The 24,247-nt window shown below is 40.8% G+C and overlaps 2 protein-coding genes across 2 annotated transcripts; both read left to right on the top strand.

The window, feature by feature from the left end:
- Nucleotides 1-1,349: 1,349 nt before the first annotated feature.
- Nucleotides 1,350-6,643, top strand: fgf17 (fibroblast growth factor 17). The gene is made up of 5 exons (XM_079576772.1): nucleotides 1,350-1,410; nucleotides 1,494-1,530; nucleotides 1,656-1,833; nucleotides 3,388-3,494; nucleotides 6,305-6,643. The coding sequence occupies exons 1-5, from the start codon at nucleotides 1,379-1,381 to the stop codon at nucleotides 6,602-6,604; spliced, it is 654 nt and encodes a 217-aa protein (XP_079432898.1). The 5' UTR covers nucleotides 1,350-1,378; the 3' UTR covers nucleotides 6,605-6,643.
- Nucleotides 6,644-10,910: 4,267 nt separating this feature from the next.
- Nucleotides 10,911-23,479, top strand: LOC306971740 (ectonucleoside triphosphate diphosphohydrolase 2-like). The gene is made up of 9 exons (XM_079568109.1): nucleotides 10,911-11,118; nucleotides 15,094-15,211; nucleotides 17,291-17,441; nucleotides 17,663-17,822; nucleotides 19,472-19,699; nucleotides 19,858-20,133; nucleotides 20,241-20,354; nucleotides 21,762-21,896; nucleotides 23,059-23,479. Exons 1-9 carry the CDS (start codon nucleotides 11,002-11,004, stop codon nucleotides 23,263-23,265), a joined length of 1,506 nt encoding a protein of 501 aa, XP_079424235.1. The 5' UTR covers nucleotides 10,911-11,001; the 3' UTR covers nucleotides 23,266-23,479.
- Nucleotides 23,480-24,247: the final 768 nt, after the last annotated feature.

Raw genomic sequence — 24,247 nt, 5'->3', positions numbered from 1 at the left:
GTTAAAAGCCTTGTTGTTTGGTTACACCTGATGACTCAAATATCAAAACTGCTCCTTCAAAGACTCCTCCTAATGCAAACAAACAGCTCTGATGGACCATGCATCACGCCCCTGCCCACTAACATCAACCCCTGTTTGGGCTTCTGACTGAAACAATTATTGATGGATGGGGGGGGAAAACTGATTGATGAGACTTGTCTGACACTGGAGAGAGAGCTGCTGCTGCTGCTGCTGCTGCCGCTAATGCCACCCACTTACCACCACATCGACATGTCAGGGACGCCTAACTGCTGCATCTGACCACTTTATTGCCCCGCACTTAGGTGACGGCGGGGTCAAAAGAACGTGAGAAGGGCAGAGCGCGACGAGGAGGCATGACGTGAAGCTTCGCGTTTCACAGCAGCTAGAAAAATATAGAAACTTTTCAGCAGCACCGAGGTAAAAAAAAAGAAAAGAAAAAGTGCCGCCCTCCCCTCCTCCTCCTCCTCCGTTTTCGAAAAGACATGTCTCGTCTCTGGGGATGTGGATTGTGGAACGATGCGTGGATGCAACACCGCCTTTTGTCTAGGAGATTTGTTTGGAAGTGTGACCAGTTAACGCAAGATAAAAGCTTTTTTTGGGAGAAGGGGGGGGGGGGGGGGGGGGGGGGGGGCTCTCAAAGAAAGAAAGAGAGAACGGAGGGGGTGTGGGGGGAATGGTTTCTTTAGCACCTTATTGCCACACCCTCAAAGTGCCATAAGAACCACTCACTTTAAAAACACGGCTCTTGGCACAGGCTGAGGCTTTCTTTGACTTTTTAGGCTTAGGTGAGGTGTTGAGAGCTGTTTGGGCGCTTAACACAGGCTTGTCTTAGAGCATTAAATCATCATTTGGGGGTCTCTTCTCTGGCAAGGCTCTCTGCTGGCTGTGCCCACCCACACCCAGCAGAGAGACATTTCAGGGAGGGACTTTAGCTTTTTAACCGTGGAGCAGCCAGAGCACAGTGTCAAAGAGAGGCTTGACAAAAGTTGGAATTAACCCCAGCGGACCTCACGAGGGACACCCCACGTTTTTTCTTCTTCTCCTTCTTCTCTCCACTGCTTTCAACTTTCACCGAGGATGATTGGGACACACGCCAAGCGGTTATAAGCATACTGCATAAGAATGGACGCACTTGGATTTTACGCACGGTCGTTCCAAGAGCTTTACGCAGCGTCACGACTTTGGTAACCTCTCGCCGGGTGTTTTGGTCACACATGAGCGACATCGGTGGCTTTTGGATGGACAGGTCAAGCGTGCAGTGCGGTGGATTATTATTATTATTATTTTTGTTAACGACATCCTTCTGGGATTTATCTGCCTCGAGGACACACGGATGAGCGGGTGAACGAAGAGAAGAATGTATGGAATAAACCAGCGCTGTATTTACATGTAAGGCGACGCTTGCGGCATTGTGACTCATTTTGCATTCAGTGTGACATGTTTTCATTTTTTTTTTCTCTCTCTCTCTCCAGATCGTTTCACTTTTTCGTGCTCTGGTGCCACGCACAGGTAAGCGCGTTTCCACATCATACTTTTTTTTTTCAATGTTACGCAGAGTAGCGGCAGTCGACGTTGTTATCACAGATTAGAAAAGACAAAATTACGTACTTTATTTCTCCCTTCGCGTTGAAAAGGGGGAGAATCACCCGTCTCCTAATTTTAACCAGTATGTGAGGAGCCAAGGCGCGGTGACGGACCAGCTGAGCCGCAGACAGGTCCGGGTCTACCAGCTGTACAGCCGAACCAGCGGGAAACACGTGCAGATCCACGGCAAGAGGGTCAGCGCCACGGCGGAGGACGGCAACATGTACGGTAAGAACGGGAGACACTCGGGAGGTGCACCGGGGATGAACTGTTTACATAGCGCATGGAGACGCATCCTTGCGCAATTAAAAGTCACGCGAGGCTAATGGTTGGAAATGATGTAAGGCCTTCAAGCGTTTTATTTATTTATTTTTATTTATGAATTATTGTTTTTATTCATATTTTAGCTAAAAATGTAATCTTGTCTAAATGAAAAAAAATAACTGTCTATTAGTAGGAATTATGTATCGTTTACTTAGGCTACTTAATATTCCTCAAATAATACAATTGTTTATAAGCTGGGAATATGTTCTGGGAAGTTCATAGATACAAAGATGAGTGTTTTGTGAATTAAAAATACAGAATAATAGGCAAAATAGATACAAAATTAGAAATATCATGTAAAAAAAAAAACATACTTTAGGAGAGGCTTTGTTTTCAGAAGGGCCGGTTTTGTTTTGTGTTGTTTTTAGAGGTTCCATTTTCTTTTCTTCTTCTTTTTTATGTTGTGTAAAAAAAAAAACATGCTTTAGGTGTGTGGATCTGTGCAGATATTCACCTTTAATAAGATTTGAACACTGACTAAAAAGATGATAAGAACATGAATTTGAGGAGAATGCTTCCCGATTCCACTGTATATTTTAGTAAATATCAGTGAACATTTTCCTGTAATTAGCTTCTTTAGGCTGAAATGAATTGCCGTACATGGCATTGGGGCCCGTGTGGCTTAAATGTCTGACTGTGCCGTCTCAATTTAAAATAAAAATGAATAAGCAAATACTTTACGGGCTAAACCAAGTTGTCAGAAGAAGAAAAAAAGTTGCAGTCACTCTTTTGTCCTTCTGTAAATGCCGCTCAAGTAAATAAATAAATGAAATGATCTTAACATTTTGTAAACATACAGCCTACATTCATATGCCACAGAACGACGATGGTTATTATGAGTTGTTTAACATCCCACCAGTTTCTGTTTGGCTCACAGCCCCAGTGTTGCGGCGCACACTCTTCTATACCAGTAGTAGTTTAACACGTTCTCCCTTGTTTGCCTTGTGTGTAGTGAGAAAGTTTTAGACTCCTGACAGCAGTGGTCGGGCCGCATGCTGTGGAGGCTTGTCCCCAGGCCCTGTCCGCGGTTTCGGCCCTCCCTCCGAGAGCCCATTCACTCCCATATGTAAATCCACTCCCTGCTGCATCCTATGAGGCCGTCGTCTGGCGTATTAACACGCCTTTTGTTCGGGCCACTTCCAATACGCACTGTTGTTGTAATGCCCAATGCTCCTAATTAACTGCAGGATAAAGTCTCTTAACTATGTATATTCAGCCCTCTAATGTTCCACTGCTAACATTTATTCAATCATTTGGCCATTTCTGAAGCCTCTCCTCGAGCTGGTGTGTGTTGACGCTGCGGCTTATACCGTCACTGGAGGGTTATCTAAACACACGCGATCAATGCACGAGAAGCGAGTCGACAAACAGCATCAGCATCATGAACGCTTTATCTCTAAACAAGAGGAAAAACATCTTAAAAGTGACCTAATCTTGACTCGAATGTCTCTCTTGCAGCTCGCCTCTTTGTAGAAACAGACACTTTCGGGAGTCGCGTGCGGATACAAGGAGCGGAGAGCGGGCGATACCTCTGCATGAACCGGAAAGGGAAGCTCATCGGGAAGGTAAATTCACACTTTTCTGAACTTTTTTATTCAATCATTGTCCCGCAGCAGGACTCATTTGCTATTGCAGTAATCGTGTAACTCGATATGATGGAAAGCAGTAGCCTCAAAGTGAAGACTTTGATTAAAAAAAAAACGGGTTACATCGTTTTGATGCTAAACCCTCACCACTCTGGACAAACTTCAATGTTTCGATGCAGCACACCAAAATAAAAGCACCATCTCATTCATTATTTCAGCAGTTCATTAGTTCAACCTTCGTTCTGCCTAACTATTAACAGACAAAACACTTAAAATGTGTGTATTTGATCACATTCTTGTAATGTTGCAAGTACCTGCTGAACTAATCAATGAGACGAGCTGTGTGCTTTTATTTTGGCGCGCTGGATCGAAACAGGAAGTCACCTCTTGGGCGGCGTTGTTATGATTTGAGTCAATTTTAATAAGGAAATGTTGGAACATTATGGAACTTTGTATGCCAAAAAACAAACTTTGTGTGATATTTGAGCATAACTTTCCTTACACTGAGCCATTGGTGGCATGGCGCTTTTGCCTTCAGTCACAGTGGTCTCTGCAATGCTCCAGGATCAATTGTTTTTTCATTTTTTTGGAGAAACCAGAAACTCTTAAAACAATTGATCCTGGAGCATTTAAGAGGCCACTGTGATGGAAAGTAATGGCGCCATGGTAACTGTTGGGTCAATAAAAGGTCGTATACACACTAATAAGAAAAAAAAACTTCACAAAAATGTTCCATAATGCATCTTTAAGTCAAGGGGCACTATCACGATAGAGATTAGTGGACCGTCTAAACTAATACACTTTGGATTGGTAATTTGAATATTGTCTGTACAAGATTTATCAAAGCAAGTAGCCCAAGTTGATCTTACCTTCCAAGCATACATCTAGATCAAATCAGGAATAAAATAGATCTAAATGAAGTGTCTAAACTGGGTTTGAACCACACCTAAACCAGAAACCCCAGGCCCGTCACTGGTCTACTGTACATGATCAGATTATCAGCTGCTGTTGCGGAAAACCGGGCGCCTCTCGCAGACGTCATGCGTTGGCAGGGCCCGTGTATTCGGTCACAAGTCAACGCCGCTCTTCCTCTGTGGAAACGGAAAAGCTCGATGTCCGTGCGCAGCAAAGATGAGGCTCGTAAATCTGTTAAGGCAAAAGGCTGAGAGGTGTCAGAGCAGCAGCGGTCGCGATGTTAGCGCAGAGATAAGGGAGAGGCGCGCAGAGCGACAAGTGATTCCTGCACTCACACGGCAGATTGTGCTGCACGGGAATCTTCGGCGACCTAATTATATGCTCCTAACTGTAAGTAATTCCTGACGTAGTTAAGGGTTTGGATGAGACGTCGTTCGCAAACCTGATGAATCTTTCGTGAATAATATATCGTAAATAACAAGCTTTCCTTTCGACCAATACACACAAAATGAATAATCCAGTGTTTCTCAAGCTGTGGTGCATGTGCCAATGGTGGAGCTTGAGCGTCATCAGGTGGTACTAAAGGTCATCTGCAGTTTTTAGATCCTTTTTTTTATATTCGAGATAGATAGATTGATTATATATTTCATGTCATTTACACCCGGGTTCGGACATGATTTAGTCCATTTTAGACGTGGTTTAGCCCTGACTTGATCTTGAAATTTGCTTCATGGTATTGTGTTTGGAAGGCAATCTATTTCATGAGGTGGTACTTGCAGTGAAAAGTTTGAGAACTGGCACTGTTAACAGGATACACGAGAAAAAGACACTTCACTTATTTTATTTGCTAATTGTTTTGTTTATGTTTTTACGGGTCAAACGATCAAGTCAGTTTTTCAATATAATCAGCATTCTTCTTCTGGTGTCTAGTCTAGTCTCTTGGTCTGGAGAATGCTTTTGGATTCAAGACAAATAAACATAGCTTATACTAATATACTTTATGAGCTTAGACAAGAAAGACCTGTTATATAAACCTCTTCCTACTGAATGCTTAATAAATAATAATAATCATAATAATCATAATAATCAATTGTATTTATATTGCACTTTACATTTCAAGGAAACACAAAGTGCTTAAATAAAGTGTTTTTCAATCCAGGACCATTTAACAGAGCACACAGAACTGCCACAGAATTGACAATATTCAAGATTGACCATTGTTGAGATTGTGATGAAGATAAAAAAATTCTCCATGCATGCAAAATAGTAGCAATCATTTATGAAAAGGTGCGGATTTTAGAGTAGCCTTGCTGCTCTTCTTGCTCATTATTGTAAGTAAGTACTTTTTTTGTTATTGTACAATTGTTCAGGTGTCTGATTAGTCCTGAGCCGGGGCGACTGAGCGCCAGCACAGTGGGCCAGCCTGACCAGCATGTTTTTGGAGGTCGGGGAAAACCTGGCTGGCTGCCTTCAGTGCTCGAAACTTCCTCCTGGGTTTGTCCCTGTTTCAGAGCGTGGTGTCCTGCACTGGTCAGCTCCTCCACCTCCTCCTTCCTCTTCCTCCTGCACAGCTCCCTCCGCCCCACAACAGTCTTTTACCATCTTCTGGGAAGAGCGTAGCAGACAAATATAATCCGTCATATTCTCTTGTGAATGAACATTAGTCAGAACAATAGTAAGAATAGAAGATTTGTGTGTCTTAACTGTGAGTCTTGCCTGGATACCTCCTCCTTGTGACGCCTCCATTGTGCTGCAGGTGTGGGTGGCTCTTGGTGCCTCTTCATGGCTCATTATTAATGTTGTATGTCATTGATCATTGTCATTTCTGTACTCAATCAACAATTTCCTATAAAGAACCTCTTTTGCCTCCACAGCCCAAAGGCCGCAGCAGGGACTGCATCTTCACCGAGATCGTGCTGGAGAACAACTACACAGCTTTCCAAAACGCCAAGTACGTGGGCTGGTACGTGGCCTTCACCCGGAAAGGGCGTCCCATCCGGGCGTCCCGGACCCGGCAAAACCAAAGGGAGGTGCATTTCATCAAGAGACTGCACACGGGACCGCCCCCGTTCCCCAACACCGACCACAACAAACACTTCGAGTTCATACGCTTCCCGACGACGCGCCGCGCAAAACGGAACCGGAAACCCCATGTCACGACCTCCTCCTCTTAACGAACAGCCGCCGAACTGAACGGACTGACGAGAGCTGTGACAAACGGACACAGATTTTATTTTTGTATATTTTTGATAGGAAAAAAAAAAAAGACGTGAAATGCCTTAAGTCTAAAGTAATATTCCTGTAATGATCAATTGTAAATACAGAAAAAGAGTAAAGCAGATGCATTATTTAAGTGCCTGGTGTGTGTGAGTTTACTGTCAGACAAAATAGTTTTCTATTGTTAGCGCTTTCAGATGGACCAGGACTGCACTTTTTAACCTGCAGCCTCACTGACACATGCATTAAATATTTCTGGCATCCTAGTCCACCAAATGACAATCCTGAGACAAGAGTTCTTCTAACAACTGTCCAATCTACTTTATCAATCACTTAATAGAAGCGTTTTCCTGCCACTTAAACTAGGCCCCAAAGCAAAGCTTACGCCCAATTTATGGCACTATACCTGATTATACTTTTTGTTCTCGTAATGGTATATTGCAAACTAATACATTTGTGGGAAAAGCACAGTTAATCTAATTATTACGCGTTTGCATGAATTTCACAAACTTGCAGGTGAGTTTTCATATAACATATCTGTGAAAGTGACCCTTTGAGTTATGTCATGTGCTGATAAACTCCCTGTGAAGAATTGGGATGTTACAAATATATTCGGAAAGTTGGGAATGACTTTGAACCACAGCTAACAATTTGATATAGTGGCTTCCTCCTTCATTGTTTGTAATAATAATAATAATAATACAAATCAGGTATAGGGCTTTTAATTAACAATGGCATCAGAATTTTCAAATATTTGCACTGTGACTCCGATAGAATTAGAACCGAACTATTTACCAAGAGACACCACGTGGTTATTTCCTACATTAGTTGTCGGGAAATATCCATGCTGTTTCTCTCTGGTTACAAAATAAATTATTATATTCACTGTGAAAAACCAATGACACAGAAATGTTAAATTATTGCTGTGGTGCATTTTATGTATTTATTTTATCCTCTTTATTTAAAGCCACATCACGTAACATTTCACCCCCTAAACAGAATAAAACTCAAGCATTTATTTGATCACAGATATTTTAATTGTTGCAAAATACCAAAAAACTGATGAGACAAACATGTGTTTGCTGTGAGCGGCTCAACTCTCCTAAAACCCGTCAGCAACTTTCTGTGTCTAATTGTTCATTAGGGGCAGTTTTGAATTGGTGGAAGAGGTGGGTAGTGCTCAGTTACATTTACTCAAGTAAATACTTGAGTATTTACTGTACTTTTTACTTCTACTTGAGTAATATTATAATGAAGTATCTGTACTCTTACGTAAAAAAAAAGTGCCACTGTGAATACAATCTTTATGTGACAAATCTTAATTTTGATGGAAAATAGATGTTCTTTGTGTTTTTGTTACTTAATTCTTCATAATGATTTCTTTTTACATATTTTTATGGTATTTTCTTTGAAAATATTACAATTTTCACATTATTTTTGGCTTTGTCTCTCACTACTGAGACATGAATCAGATTTAACGCCCAAACAGTTGCTCAAGTAAAATTTTCTCGAAGTACGTTTTTACTCTTGATTATTTTGGCTCCTCTACCCAGCTCTGGAACAGTTAAGTCCAAAATGCTTCGTAGTGCACCTTTAACTTGGAAAGTCCCACTGAGATTTTAGAATCTCTTTCTCAGTGCAGTCCAGACCCCACATGTTTTTAGTGGTCGGGGAAACCATTGCACCTGGAGGAAACCTACGCAGACATGAGGAGAACATGCAAACTCCACACGCACAGCCCAGATCCAACCTGGGAGCTTATTCTGTGAGGCAAGAGCTCTGACTAACCACTGTGCCAAAGTGCAGCTCACATACTACATAATGGCATAATAATACATAATATTTATAAAAACCACTCACGCGAGGAGACTGTTACAGAAATCATCAGGTGCTGTGTTTGGACCAAGTGGCCTGAACTCCTCCGATTCATCTAAGAATTATGTCTCGACCTCTCACCTCTCGCACCATTTGTGTCACCCACAACTCTCTGTCTGGGCAATCACCCCCTCACGGCCCCTCCTCACCCCGATCCCCCCAAACCCCCCTGACAAACCCCCCACTGTACATGTGCACTGTCAGCCAGAGGCTACACACTGAAAATGGAAAGAAATGCACACATATAAAAGAAATGTAGTCATGATGCTTTTGTAACATTAAAATTCTCTCACAACAGCACAAGTAACTTTTTTTTACTCAGATAACAATAAAGATACTTTCATAAAATATTACACAAGTAGAAGTAAAAAGTAACCTACGGAATGATATAACAACTCTAATAAGTACAATTACTTCAAAAAGTTACTCGAGTAAACAGTATTATTGAGGACCACTTGATCAACGATTGAAACCAACCAAAGTCTCAGGAATGCCTTGTTCTAAGTAAGCATTGACATCTATCATAAAACACAAGTTGCAATTATCATGAAACTCAATCAAACACTTTTAATTATGCTGAGCCTAAAATATATAGTTTTTTCTGTAATTTACTGGGCGAGAAGGTGATACAGTAATTATCTTGACAGGCCTAAATGTTGAGGTTATAGTATAAGTATTTCTCCAGCAATTTCCAGTTTCGGTTTTTTGTCTCTGTCTCCAAACGCCATTTGTAAATAAGCTCAAGTCTTTCAAGTGTTGAGATTCATATTGGACATACAGGACAAGCAGGCGATGTACTCATCTGAATCAAACACTGTTGTCTCAAAAACATGAACACAGCGCCATCTTGCGGCTACTTGGGGGTATTACAATATTACAATCCATTTACCATTACAATAGAAAATCCCTTTACTTGCACTTGGCTTTTGACATGTGGAGGCAACGACACATGTTACACGCGCATCGGAAGTTAAAGATAGGATTAAATATAGACCTACATGAAAACATATGCCCTTTTATCATATTAATAAAATAAATAAAAAAAGAATACCTAAATCTGTCAAAAATATTAGGATGTTTCAAATTGTTGAAAAAAAAAAGAAATAATAATAATCAGATTATTTTCATAAAACCACATGTTTTAGTGGGTCGATTCATTGGTTGCGTATAAACTTGTGACTCACAGACAGGAAACAAGTCAACGTCTGTATTACTGTTGTTATGTCATTCACGGGCAAAAAGAACTGTTTTCAGCCTGGATTTGAACATTGTCAGAGTTGAGGTCTGTCTCACATCCTCACATCCTGAAACGCAGCCTCACTGTGTTTATTATTGACTCTGGGAACCACCAGGAGGCCCCTCCCTGAAGTTCTCAGGGCCCGAGATGGTTCATACGGCTCTAACATGTCAGAGATGCATTTTGGTGCTAAACCATGAAAAGACTTGTACACAAGCAGAGCTGTTTTAAAGTCTATTCTCTGAGTGACAGGAAGCCAGTGCAGAGACCGGAGCACTGGACTAATACGGTCGTATTTCCTGGTTCTTGTCAGGATTCAAGCAGCAGCGTTGTGGATGTTACAGTCGTCCAACCTGCTGGAGACAAACGCATGGATAAGCCTCTCTAAGTCTGATTTTGACACTGTTCCTCTGATCTTAGCAATGTTTTTCAGATGGTAAAATGCTGAGGATGTTATTGCTTTGATGTGGCTTTTTAAGTTCAAGTCAGAGTCCATGATTTCTCCTAGATTTCTAACCTGATTTCTCTCAGCGACGGCCCTTATTTTGGCAAAATTCCTTCAATGGCAAAAAAAAAAAAACTGGGAAACACTGGAGGATCATTTGTCATTCTCTGTGTAAATCTAACTTTATTGTAAAAGTGGGACATGATGTAAATAGGTGTGTCGGGGGGGACACAGGCCTAAATGGCTGTGAGTGCAACCAAAGGAGGGACAGGTGGTCACCCGTTCTGTTGTGCATCTTGAGCACAAGCATTGCTGAAAATTATAGGGAATAAACAACGGCCTGTTTCGAAATGTTAAAGCAGCCTTAAAAAATGACAGGAATTTACTTATAAAGACTCTGAGGTAACAATCTGGACTGGATAATTTGAAGCGTAACCTCAAACTATTGTAAATAAAAACCTTTTGGCTCTGTTATTTTAGAAGTCAGTGGCTGGATGTTCAAATAACCTAAAGGTCGCAGTGGAGCCGGATGTCCATTATGCTCTACCATGCTATAAGGGAATGTATGAAATAACGCTTGAGAGGAAGCAGTTACGATGATACAGGATGAAACATGATGCGTCAAAAGGTGCAACCCCCCCACGCACCACTTTGAACGCTAAATACACGCCCTTATTTGGCACCGTGGTCTGCGCAGTCTGTGTTTCAGTTAAAAGCGCTTCATGCCACATAACCACTGAGACCGAAGCAGCAGAAGCAGCAGCAGAAACAGCATCGTGCGTCCGTGCGCTTCCAGGATGAGCCTCCGTTACGCACAGACCATCCCCGCCTTTGCACTTTTGTTACTGGCGCTGATCGGGATTCTCCTCCTGGTCCTTCCCACGAGAGAGCTGGAGAAACCGCCGGAATATGAGGTAAGAGTAAAAGATTTCAATCTCACAGATGGTGTTTTTTAAAGCATTTCAGCCATGTTAGTTACTGTGGGACCACCCCGAGTGGAGTTTGTATGTTCTCCCCGGCAGTTTCCTTCGGGTTTCAGCTAAAACATGTACAATGAGGGTCTGTTTGGGGGCCAGGACTCCCGTGAAAAGACTGAGTGGGATCTCCTGTTTTTATGAACATTGCCATAATATGTTTATAGCCAAAATGATGTGTCAAAAATGTAGTGTTCACCAATTTACTTACTCATTTTACCTTATTACAGGATTAACCGTCTAATTTTTAAGTGTCCTGGCCAAGAAGCAGGGGCAACAATCCTCACATTTTACATTAGTTTGAAAACACTCCTTGAATGTAGGGCTGTGCAATTAATCAAAATTCGCTTACGATTTCGATTATTACACTAGACAATTATTAAATTAGCATAATCGGGGGGGGGGGGGGGGGGGGGGGGGGGGGGGAACGTGTTTTTTATTCCTAGCAAAGCAGACTTACATTATTTCATGCTGCTGGGATTATTTAAAAAACAAACTGCGCTGTTTGATGATGTTATGAGGCCGCGCTGCTCAGTTTACTTGCGCAGGTGTGCGGGCAGACCAGCAGGGGGCAGGTGTGAAACAGAGACCTCTCCTTAATCGAGGCATACTTGAAATCATTTGTACTTTTTTGACTGTTCAAAAACATCAAATATTCTGCATAGTTTTTTGATTAATAGATAAATAAAATAAAATAAAGATAGCCGTTTTTTTAAAAAGGCAACAAATAATCTTTGAATAATCGGGATTTCAATTATGACCAAAATATTCTGGATTATTATTTTTTCAATAATCAAGCAGCTCTACCTGAATGATTAAATCAAGATAAGATAAGATGATCCTTTATTGATCTCACAATGGAGAAATTCACTATCAAGATGATGCACTCATATGACATATGACATATGTAAAAGGCTTGGACCTACAACCTACAGCCTTTAAGAAATGAAAGAACAAATTAAGACGCCAAAATAGATTAAATGCAACAATGCAGCACTAAAGAGTTTACATTCGTGTCATTGTCCAAATCATTGCCACAGTTCAGCCTTTTGGGTGGCACTTTACATTCGACGATTAAAAAAACATTGCATAAAAGTGTTAATATTTGCTCTGAAAAGAAGGTGCAGGGATTACTTATTAAACTTCAATGGCATAAGCCTTGTATACAATGTTTACTTTACTTGAATTGATTGCAGTATATAAATTGTGTACTGATATGCTTTAGTTCATAAGACAGTAACTGGGCACTACAAAATTAGAGCTATAATGTGCAACAGTTGCTTTGTGTCGGTCATGTGTTTCCAGACACATTTCCCTTCAGTGACAGTAAAGCTTTTTTATGGTCTTGATGAGCACCTGTCCCTGAAGGCAACATTTTGAAAACTCATGTAAAGAATTTACGATAACTACCATTCCTCAACATGTTAGTGCAAAATCTTAGACACAAGTTTAAGAAGTGCTATTATCTGTGGTACAACTGTGATGTCCGTTTAAGAAGTGAATGAATGAAGTGAATGAAGTTTATATGCTACAAAATAAAATACCAGGAGCACATTGTAAATGAAGAGAGTCCTTTTTCTTTTCAACTCAGCTGTCAATAGAAGTGGCAGAGTCATAAAGTTGCAACGGTCGGGTCAGCCACATCCTGACAGATCTAAAAGTCAGGTCCCTTTCCTTTTATGGTGAGCGTGGGCATCACACAATATAATGGTGTAGTAGAGTCAAATAAGAGTTGGCAATTGTTTAGATAGATTAAAGAACAGAAATGTTTGCTTAGACTGAATTGGGAAATATTTGTTTGTTTGTTTATTTTGAACATGTGAGCAACACAACACACCTTTACAAAATTTTAAACGTAAAGGCTGTTACAAATCAAAAAGACAAAAGCAAACTTGCCAGTTCCCTTGAGAAACCAAATAAAAATGCACATGTCCAAAAAGGAGTGAGGAGAAGTTTGACTTATTTAACCCCACCCCCTATTTCAAAAACAGATTGATAACATCAGTTTCCTGTTCCTACGTAGTTACTCAAAACTCGAAAAAAAAAAACAATAGCAACAAGTTCTGTTGTCTCATATTTCAAAAAAATGTTTTCTTTATATTTCTTCTTAAATTGATTCATACTTGAGCACAGTTTTTGATCTGAGCTTAAATCATTCCATAATTTGGCACCAGTAATGGAAACACAAAAACGTTTCAACTTTTCATAGTTGATTTGAACGTTTGTATTGTAAATTTATGGTCATCAGTACTCCTGAGGCTGTACACATTTTGTTGTGTGAGAAAATGTTTTTGTATATTGTTTGGTAAGGTGTTCTGCTGTACTCTGAACATTATTTGGGCTGTTTGATAATCTACAAGGTCAGTGAGTTTAATGACTTTTGATTCCAAGAACAATATGTTGGTATAAGATAACCAGATTTGTTGATAATTCTCATGGCTCTTTTTTGAAGACGAGTTAATGAAATCAGTGAACTTTCGTAATTATTTCCCCAAATCTCAGCACAATAGCTTAGATAGGGTAATACCAGTGAACAATACAATATATGAAGTGATTTATGATCTAAAAGGTACTTTGACTTCTGCATTATAGAAATGTTTCTTGATATCTTGTTCCCAATATGTTCTATATGACCTTTCCATCGAATTTCATCATCAATTATTACTCCAAGAAATTTGATTTTTTTCACAATTTCAATAACTGATCCATTTATTTGCAATGGTGCATATAAGGAATATAGAGAGGTATAGTTGTTGAGACTAACAATATTTGATGTATTTGGTTGACTTTAACAGCTGTTTTGGTCCATTTTATGCACTGTCATTTTCCTCTAAATCATCTGGAGGGAGTTGAGGTTGCCTTTTCCTGTTGTGTAAGTTATTGTGCATGTGTTTGTCAGTCAGCCCCAGGGCAGGTGTGGCTACAAACATAGCTCAATGGGACTTCTCAAAGTGAATGATCCAATGTAAAGTGCTTTGGACATCTTGAATGTGAGGTTTTTAGGGTTTGCAAAGAGGCGGAAGATTCCCGATACATTTCTGGAAACGTTCAATGGGAACTTTAGCTCGGAAATTTGGGGAATTTGCAAAAGTTAAGAAAAAAAAGGCAACAAAAAACATATCTTTTGCAATGGTGTTGTTGTTGTTGAATAAACAATTGGTGAACTATTATTGAACTGAACTACTACCCATTTATCATGTTTTTTTTTTTTTTTTACAATAAAACACGCATTTGAGTGAAGTCACAGCCCAGAAGGTTTCGTTGAGACTTTTAATTTCTGCTGTGATAGATATTTCAGTGATTAACTTTCAAATCAAATTTCTTTGTTCAGTTTATATGTGTCTGTAAAGAAGCAACCTTGAGTTGTGCTTATTTCTTGTTTACCCCCATTTATTCCAATCTATTTCAATTAATTCCTATATATTCCCATTCATTCTCTTGAAAAGTTTTCCAATGTTGAAAATTCCCAGGATTAGACTTTGGAGGAATTGTGAATATATGGGTAGAAATAGCTTTGACAAGATGCTCAGTGGAATATTTATGAATGCAGTGATATAGGAAATAAATGTGCACTCAACAAAAGCTTGTTTTTTCATGGGGTGTTCTCAAAAGACTTAAGAGACTTGACATTTCAAGTGTCCTTTTATTGTAGACACCCTCATTCACACCTGTGCAATATTCATGCGCTTTAATCAGCATCTTGATTTGCCACACTACCACGACAGACTTGTGAACAAAATTTCAGAGAAATGGGTCTATTGTATATTTAAAAAAGTTGTATGCAGTTTGAGTTCACCCCATGCAAAATGAGAGCAAAAACAGAAGTGCTGCATTAGAATTTTTGTTGAGTGTTGAGAATTGCTGCAAGAGAAATGGAGCGATTATTTGCCACTTAAACCCACGTCGTTTTTTCAGTACGGTATTGTCCTGGACGCCGGCTCCTCGCACACGTCCATGTACATCTACAAATGGCCGGCTGACAAGCAGAACGGGACTGGCATCGTCACGCAGCACGACGAGTGCGATGTCAAAGGTAAATGATTCAGCTTCACTGGCAGCTACACGGTTCGTCTGATTCTGTGGTTTCTTGCGATTGGTGAGTTCACAGGAAATGTGTTAAAAAATACAAAATGCAGTTTGACACCTCCTCGCTCTTTTTGTACTATACGTATGACACATCTTACCACCTTTATTGCCAACTGTAATGAGATATAGCCAAGTCACGATTGTTCAATTCAAAGACACGAGTCGAGTCTTCAATTTGCAAGCTCTGACTGTGCATTCCTTGTTTGTATGTGACCAAAATCTGTCAAAATAGCATCAAAAATGCGATGAAAACACAACTAAAAAGGCCGAAAACATGACAGTAACAATGAGGATGAAGCTTAGATGGGTTTTGTAGGTTTTAGCTTTCAAATGAGGGTGCTGCAGGTCTAGCTTCAGCAATATTATGTGCCCAAAGAATGAGATCAGCTGAACATCCTGAACGATCAGGTTATTCCATCAATGGATTTTTTTCTTCCCTGATGGCACGGGCATATTTCAAGATGACAATGTCAGGATTAATCGGGCTCACATTGTGAACGAGTGGTTCAGGGAGCATGAGACGTCATCACCACACGTGGATCGGCCACCACAGAGTCCAGATCTTAACCCCATTGAGAATCTTTGGGATGAGCTGGAAAGGCTTTGCACAGTGGTCACACTCTCCCATCGTCAATATAAGATATTGGTGAAAAAAACACTGGATCTTTTGACTTTGCAGAAGCCTATTGAAACAATGCCACTGCGAATGAGTGCTGAAGCTAAAGGCGGTTCAACCAATATCTGAGGGTGTGACCTTTGTTTGTGGAGACTTTTGGTCAGTCGGTTTACCGTGGGATTTTGAAGATTCTTCTTACAGCAAACATTTGCACTGGAAGATAATCAGCCGGTTTTCCATGTGTTATTCTGTTTGGGTACCTACCCCTGAGCCTAAACAAACAGAAGTTAGGAAGTTCAACCTCCTTCCACTCCTATTGAAATGTGCTTCTTTCTCAGTTGTAAAAGTTAGTCGTCCGGGAATTATCATATCAGCACTGAAGTCGATTGTCGAACCTTGGATCCAGGAAGAACAGTGTGGTTTCTGTCTTGGTCGCGGCACACAGGACCAGCTCTATACCCTCCATCGGGTGCTTGAGGGTTCGTGGGAGTTCGCCCAACCAGTTCACATGTGCTTTGTGGATCTGGAGAAAGTGTTCGACCGTGTCCCTCGTGGTGCCCTGTGGGGGTTGCTCCGGGAGTATGGGCTCCAGGGCCCTCTTTATAGAATTTCTAGGCGTAGCCAGGGACCGGAGGGTGTCCTCAGGATCTCATCTCAGCTGTTTGCAGACGATGTTGCTCTGTTGGCTTCATCAAACCTTCACCTTCAGCGTGAACTGCGGCGGTTTGCATGGTTCTCCAGTGGAGACCGGATGACCTGGCCCCTAATAAGAGGAAGAAAATGGATGGAGTCGAGATTTTTAAATATCGTCATTGATAATCTTTACTATGACACTTGATCAGTGTTGTTGTTTGATTTCCAAATGTTATTTAGTTTGTACATTGTAGCAGATCTCTTTGCGATTCTGTTTCCTATATCGTCCATGCAGTTTCCATCCTTGTTTGTTGTGCTGCCCAAAAAATAGTTTTGCAGTACTTCCTTAAGTTGGATTAAAAACACTTTGCTTGCTCTTAAGTAACTGTCGGAGAGATTGCTCATGACACCTGTAGTTATATATCCAGCAAAATGTAAAGATAGAAGTTTTACATAACCTTTTAACCCCCTTATGGAGCTACAAAAATGTCCCTTTCACTTCCCCTGTGTGACCGTGCCAGGACATGGTCAGATTTTGTTTTTATTTCGTAAGAAGAGAGTTTTAGTTCCTCTCCCTGCTGTTCGTGCCATCTTAGTCAGGAGCAGTGATTCCTCTTCTCACTTCAGTTTGTTGTTTGGATTTCCTTAGAAACCTTTCTGCTCCATCACATCTGTTTATTTTAAAGGAAGCTTGAGTGTCACACAGGTCAAACTAAGCACATTTGGGTTATAGGTTCAAATCTTTGTGTCTCTCTCTTGTTCCCTCTGTCCTCGAAGGCCCGGGCATCTCGAGTTACGCTGGTGTTCCCGGCGGAGCAGCTAAGAGTCTGGAGGAGTGTCTCCAAAAGGCCGTACAGAGCGTCCCGAAGGCCAGACACAGTAAAACCCCTCTGTACCTGGGTGCTACGGCGGGCATGAGGCTGCTGGAGTGAGTAGATGAGCCTTACAATGGCATTTAAGCGACAAAATATGTATAGACACGTGCATTTCCCACTAATCCTGAAGTTATCCAAGTAACTGGGGAGAAAAGTGGAATAGTTCTATGATAGCTTAAAACAGCATCCTAGCTTCTTTGCAATTAAAGATTTTCTCTGTCTGTGAAGCGTATCTTGTAAACTTTGTAAATATGTTTCCACATTTAACCAACAGAAAATCCGATGCCTCAGAGTCCCAGCGGGTTTTGAAGGAGGTCGGCGCCAAACTGAAGTCGTATCCATTCAGCTTTAAAGGCTCCGCCGTCCTGAGCGGGCAGGAGGAGGGCGCTTACGGCTGGGTCACAGTCAACTACCTGCTGGAGAACTTTGCAAAGGTATGTGCTCTATTCTCACCTCACCACAGCGCGTTTGTCCAGATGCGTCTCATTTTGTTGAGTAAATGTGGTGCTAGAAACCATGTATCTATATTACTTCATACAGCGTTACTTTGCAGTATCTTGTCTCTCCTATTATAATGTACAGCTACATAATGTCACTGGAAACTGCTTACACACAAAATTTGCACCACCTACACCACACAAAAAACTTCTCTAATATCCTTCCTCTTTATTGTAGCATGAGCAATAAGACAAAAGCTCATATACCTCTGTTGCCAAATAATAAATTGTGTTTCTTGCATTTATAAAGGATAGGGTTATTTTAATGCATAGAAAGGTCAAATTTCAAGGCTGATGGTTGGAAATATACGCTCACAGCCTCTTGAATGACTAATCCTCAGAGCCAGGTAGTTCGGTCTAAAATTTGTTCACAGCATGGAGCGCCATGCATTTAAACATTCAACTGGGTTCATTTAAGAGAGGTTAAACCATGCCGCACACCTCGGCTTTGATAAAGTAATGCTAGCTCAGTCTCACAATAAATGTTACTTTTTGAGGTTTTAATTCTGTGGAATGATCAAGATTCCAGTGAAAGTACCATCTCTGGCGATGTTTGCCAATTCAACAAGAAGCCTGAGAGCCACCAAAAACTTTGTGGCTCTCAAGTCCAGACTTGGACTTGAACTCCACTTTTGGTGATAGCAACTCAACCTGAACTTTATTAAGTAATTAAGTGCTTTATTTGTCATTGTACAACCATACAACAAAATTGAGTTCAAGTGCTAGTCACCAGGTTGGCGCCACTACTATGGGCCAAAACCTACCATCATGTGTTTGGAGGTCGGGGAAACCGTTGCTCATTGAGCAAACCTGGCTGGCTGCCTTCAGTCTCCTCTGATCGTCTGAAATGGTGAAGCACCTCCTGGGTTTGTTCCCATTTCAAAACGTGGCTCCTCCTTCCTCTTCCTCTTGCCCAACTCCCTCTCCGCTTCACAACAGCCTTTCATCATCTTTTAAAATCTCCATAAGTTCATTTTTGATGCAAATCCCATGATGCTTAGTGATATGATCACAGTCCTGAACAATAGTAGGGATAGAAGACATGAGTGGCTTAGCTGTCTTGCCCGGATACCTCCACGTTTGTCCCTTTCTTTTGTTTCCTGTGGGGGGCTCTTGGTGCCTCTTCAGTGTTTCAGAGGAAGAAATGTTTAGGTCTCAAATGTGATTATAATTATGTCCTACATCAGTGTTTCCCAACCTGGGGAGTAGAATATTCATATTCAATATTCATTTCAAAGTAGAGTCAGTAAAAGGTTTGACTTTAAGAGTTTTTTAGCTCAGTTCTGAACACAACACACTATTAGATGCTGAACAATCTTCGTTTAGTTGGTCGCTTTGTTATAATACTGGCAAGATTCTCGAGGTATGTGGTACTCAGATTATAAAAGAACAACTCAAGGGGTATGCGCATCAAAGAAGGTTGGAAACACTAATAACTAAAACATATATCCATCCGTCATGCTCAAACAATGTTCAAGCAGCATTATCATCATCAAGCATTTGTTTTTACTTTTACCTTAAGCAGGTAAAATGTAGCCGAGTACAAAGTAAACACTTTGAAGCTAATACCTTTTCCTGTTTTTCAGTACGGGTTTGTGGGTCGCTGGTTGAACCCCGGTAAAGGCGCGATCGGAGCGTTGGATTTGGGCGGCGCTTCGACTCAGATCACGTTTCAGACAGACGTTAAGGCCGAGAGCACCGACACCTCCATGAGCCTGACGCTGTACGGACAGAACTACCAGCTCTACACGCACAGCTTCCTCTGCTACGGACAGGACCAGTTCCTACGAAGACTGCTGGCTCACCTCATCAAAGTATGCTTATCATTATTATCATTATTACCATACAGCTTCCTTTTCTCTAAATCCCTTCCTTGGTCTTCCTTTTGGCTTCATGTTTTCACTCTGATCAGCCTCTTCGAGTCAAAGCTACAAAATGAACAATCAATCAAAATCATCTCCTGTTCTTTCAGACTCAGGGTTTAAGCAGTGGCAGTGTGTCCCATCCCTGCTATCCCCGAAACTTCACCACATCCATGATCCTGGGGAAAGACGTCTTCAGCTCGTCGTGCACCGAGGAATACAAGACCAAAGACATCGACCTCCAGAAGAGCGTGACGCTGGTCGGAACGGGACATCCCCAAAATTGCCTGGCCGCGGTCCAGAAGTTGTTCTCCTTCGACAAGTGCGACTTCTCCAAATGCAGCTTCGATGGCATCTACCAGCCCGCCGCATCTGGCAAATTCATGGTACTGAAATTTGTAACTGAAATCCTAGCTTGACCTGTATACAGTTATCTTTTTTAAGAACATATTGATCCATCTAAAAATGTACTTAATTTCTTTCATGTCCACAGGCTTTCTCCGCCTTTTACTTTTCCAGTAGCTACGTGAACGCACTCACAAACATCTCAGACCCGCGGCGCATGAAGGAGGCGAGCCAGCGCGTCTGCAGCATGAGCATCACTCAGGTGAGACAAAACAGAGGGTGTGGAGGGTTTGCAGATGATGTCACAGCATTACAGAAACCAAAATGAGTGTCAAAGTTAAGTTCTGACATTTTTTTCAATCAGAATAAAAGACTCTGCAAATGACATGAACCACAGATAAGTGCACAGCTCATTCTGAATGTGAAAGCGAGTCTATGAAAGACATCATTGTGAGTGTGTTTCTTGAGAAAATTATTGACTTCCACATTTGGAGGAAGCCATCCGTCCAATTTCTTCTGCTTTAATCAGGATCAGCAGTCTGAACAGAGATGCCCAGACTGCCCTGTCCATGCACACCTACACCTTTACTGGGGGTTCGCCGAGAGACGTAGTCCATCCAGCATGTCCTAGGTCCGTGGTTCTCAACCGGTTTGGCGTTGCGACCCACAGTCACCCTGGGATGACAAACCACCACGCAAACAAGACCCGAACTTGTAGAAAACACTGTATTGTCATCACAGATCAATGCTGAGGAGAAAACAACAGGCAAAACTAATTTTTATTTTTTATTTTTTTCAATATCCAGGTTTTGGGCCGATTTGGTCCCTTAACACATGAACAAACAAACAAAAAAGAAAACAATCTTCACAATAACTCTTCTCAATAGTAATTTCAAGAGCCATTTGGTCCGATAATATCTCCACATATGTAGCTTCTACAGACTTCAAACTTTTCCGTTTTGGACTTAATATTTTTTAAAGGTTTTGCAGAAGGATTTTTTAATATCTAATCTCTAATTTGATTTATTAAGTTTTGAATTTCAATTTTCACAGATTTTTCACGAGATATCCGAAATCCCCTCTGACAAAGTCTTTGTAACTAATATGTCAACAAAATAAAGTAATACATTTAAACCTGGCTAGATCCATTATTCAGATTTTGGGGCGGAAAATCTAGGACATTTTGGGCATTTTTAGGCATTTTTAACATAGACTGACAAAAACATGCAATACATTCTTTTCTCATATTTATGCCAGTAATCTTCAGCAAAATTTTCTAATTTATGTGTCTAAATTTGAAAATGTTTCCTTATTCACCTGCGGTGTCTCGCCTTAAATAACCCAACGACAGTCATTTTATACTCAGGCAGTGATTCCGTTCTTTTCTGTACATAAACGTCAAAAGATTTTTTTTGAGAACCGCTGTCGGATGTATTCCCTTCTCAATGGGACGCCCAGGAACAACTCCAGGATTAGGTGAAAACAGTAGATCATACTTTATTATACATAACTGTGGACACAAAACAATGTTGCTGACTGTCTTCCAAAAATCTAACTTTTTAATTTTTTTAACTCTTAACAAAACAGCAAATACCAAGATGTGTTTATTCAGAATGAAAGAGCAAATTTAAATGTTTACCGGCCTGTGTACTGTCCTGTCTTCTCACAGATGACGGCCATCACTAAGCAGCCTGAAAAGTACATGAAGAACGTCTGCGCCATCGCCAACTTCATCCAGGTGCTTCTGACACAGGGCTACGGCTTCAACAACTCCACGCTGCCCATGATTTCATTTGAGAAAAAGGTAAATTATCCTTCAAGACTGGACGCACCCGCCTTCACCTGTTGCGTTGTTGAACAGACTAACCTCTTAACCCCCACCTGAACCGAGCACACTTTCTCCAGTTTGCTATGTATCACCGAAAAAGTATTGAAAAAGCGTCTAAATAGCGACAAAAACAAAGATGAAAACGCAACCAAAAACAGCCACAAAAGAGCAACAAGAAAGTGACAAAAAAGTGATGAAAATGTCACAAAAAAGCTGCAAAAGGGCAACTAAAAAGCTCCCCAAAGTTATGCCATGTGACTGACACAAAAATGCAACAAAACCGCAACAATAAAGCCACAAAAAAGCCACAAAAAAGCGCTGAAAAAAGCAATAAAAAAGTTAACAAAAATGGCAAAAAAGGATAATCAAAAAAGTGACAGACGTGTGAGGAAAATGTGACAAAAAAACACACAAAAAAGTGACAAACTTTCGACATCAACGTGACACAAAAGTGCAATGAAAAAGCCACAAAATGCGCCAAATAAGCAACAAAAAGTGACCCAAAAAAGCGATGGAAAAAAATAACATGGCAACCATGTGAGGACAAAGATCCGTCTAGAACAATTTTGTAGGTCTTAGCTTTCAAATGAGGCGTTACACTGGCCTAAAGACTTCAGTCCAGAAGCTTAAAGAAGAACTCAGTAACTTGTTTACCTTAATACCTCTGGGGATAATACAAGTGTTAATGGAATTATTGGGGGGTCTTTCATCTCCCCCTGGTACCTCTGTCCAGAAAACCACAATTGCAATTTCCCTGCTGCCATCCCTAGGCCCAATACACACTAATGGAATCACAAAGAAGAAGCTAACAATCTAACGGGCAACGCTAACTGCAGGCTAGCGCCACTTAAAAAGTTTTTACAGCCAAGTTTGAGTGAAAAAAATTATCCCCATTGTGTAATTGGATGTACAATATCCCTCTGTCCCTTTGTCTTTTCTGTCAGCGTAGTATTTACTCTCATGGACAATTAATGAGTAAAAAACGCAACATGCTACGACACCTGCAGTGGCGCTTATGGCCTCTAGGGGCACGAGCTACTTAGTTCTGCTTTAAAGATTTGGGTAATGTTGAATTGAAGAAAATGCTCTTGGTTAAGGCAATCGATTAATTGTCCGGTTTTGGGGGGGTTTTCTGCAGGCGGGAGGAGCTTCCGTGGGCTGGTCTCTCGGTTACATGCTCAGCCTCACGAGTCATTTACCGAAGGAGAGCGTCAGCGTGTTGAAGGCCATCCCGTCAGGCCCCTGGTCTGGACTCCTGATCATCTTCGCCGCTTTGCTCCTCATGGCCCTGGTTCAGTTGGTGGTGGTCTGCAGGAAAGCCAGGGCGAAGATGGAGTTGGTTTAAAAGAAGCAGTCATGTATATTGCGTAAGGGATTGTGGTACTTGAAGTGCATGTGACAGGGTTTCATGTTTTTCCTATTTGCTAAGTTTAAACTATACCGTGTTGATAGAAGCATAATGAAAGGATGATGTTTTAATCTATTTTGTATTTAAATATTGTCGAGAATAGTAAACCACTGAAAATAATATGACTGAATGTAATCCTCAATTATGATACAGCAGTTTGTCTGAAGAGATAGTGGTGTTGCTGTCACCAATGTGTTCACAGGTAAACCCCGGGTCATGAAAAAAACAACTGGAACCACTGTTCTACAACTCGAGTGTCATGGTGAAAGGGAGAGAGTCCCGTATTGTCAAGTTAAAGTTTTAGCGTTTCTACCCTTTTGCATGTGTGTGCCCATGTCAAACCAGAAGAAACAAAATCTTGTAAAGAATTGTGTTGTGAAAAATCATGTAGAAAAAAAAAGAAGTTCAGCCAGTCATATGCACTTTAAATACTGTTAAAAATGATGCCAGTACATTGAAGTTTAAAGGAGTGGATAGATTGAATAACTTTGATTCATGTACTTCAATTATTAAGAATTTGAAATATTTACTGTCTTGTGTAAAACTTAAATTCAACTCGTCTAACTGTTTTGTCTTTCACATCTAATCACATCTGTTTGCATTGTTTGCCTGATACAGAAAAAACACATGTCCACAACTTACTTTAGGTCCCTGCCATGTTATGTGGAATTCTTTAACAGCACTTTTGAAGTAATTGAACTATGAATCGGTGTGTTATTTATCCACAAAAACATTGTTTGTTGGTGGTGGCGTTGCTTCTGTCATCCACATAATGTTGTTGAAGACCGACATTATTTTTGATGTAATACCATATTTGCTCCACAATTCTGACAGTAAAACAGAATATCTATTTGTTTTTTGTATATTTTTTTTATCAATACAAAAGCAGTGATTGTGTGCATACAATGGTCTTTTTTCA

This window comes from Gobius niger (assembly GCF_951799975.1).
Source record: "Gobius niger genome assembly, chromosome: 1".
Taxonomy (NCBI): domain Eukaryota; kingdom Metazoa; phylum Chordata; class Actinopteri; order Gobiiformes; family Gobiidae; genus Gobius; species Gobius niger.
Note: the sequence above shows the minus strand (reverse complement) of the source record. Positions and strands in the feature narration are given on the sequence as shown.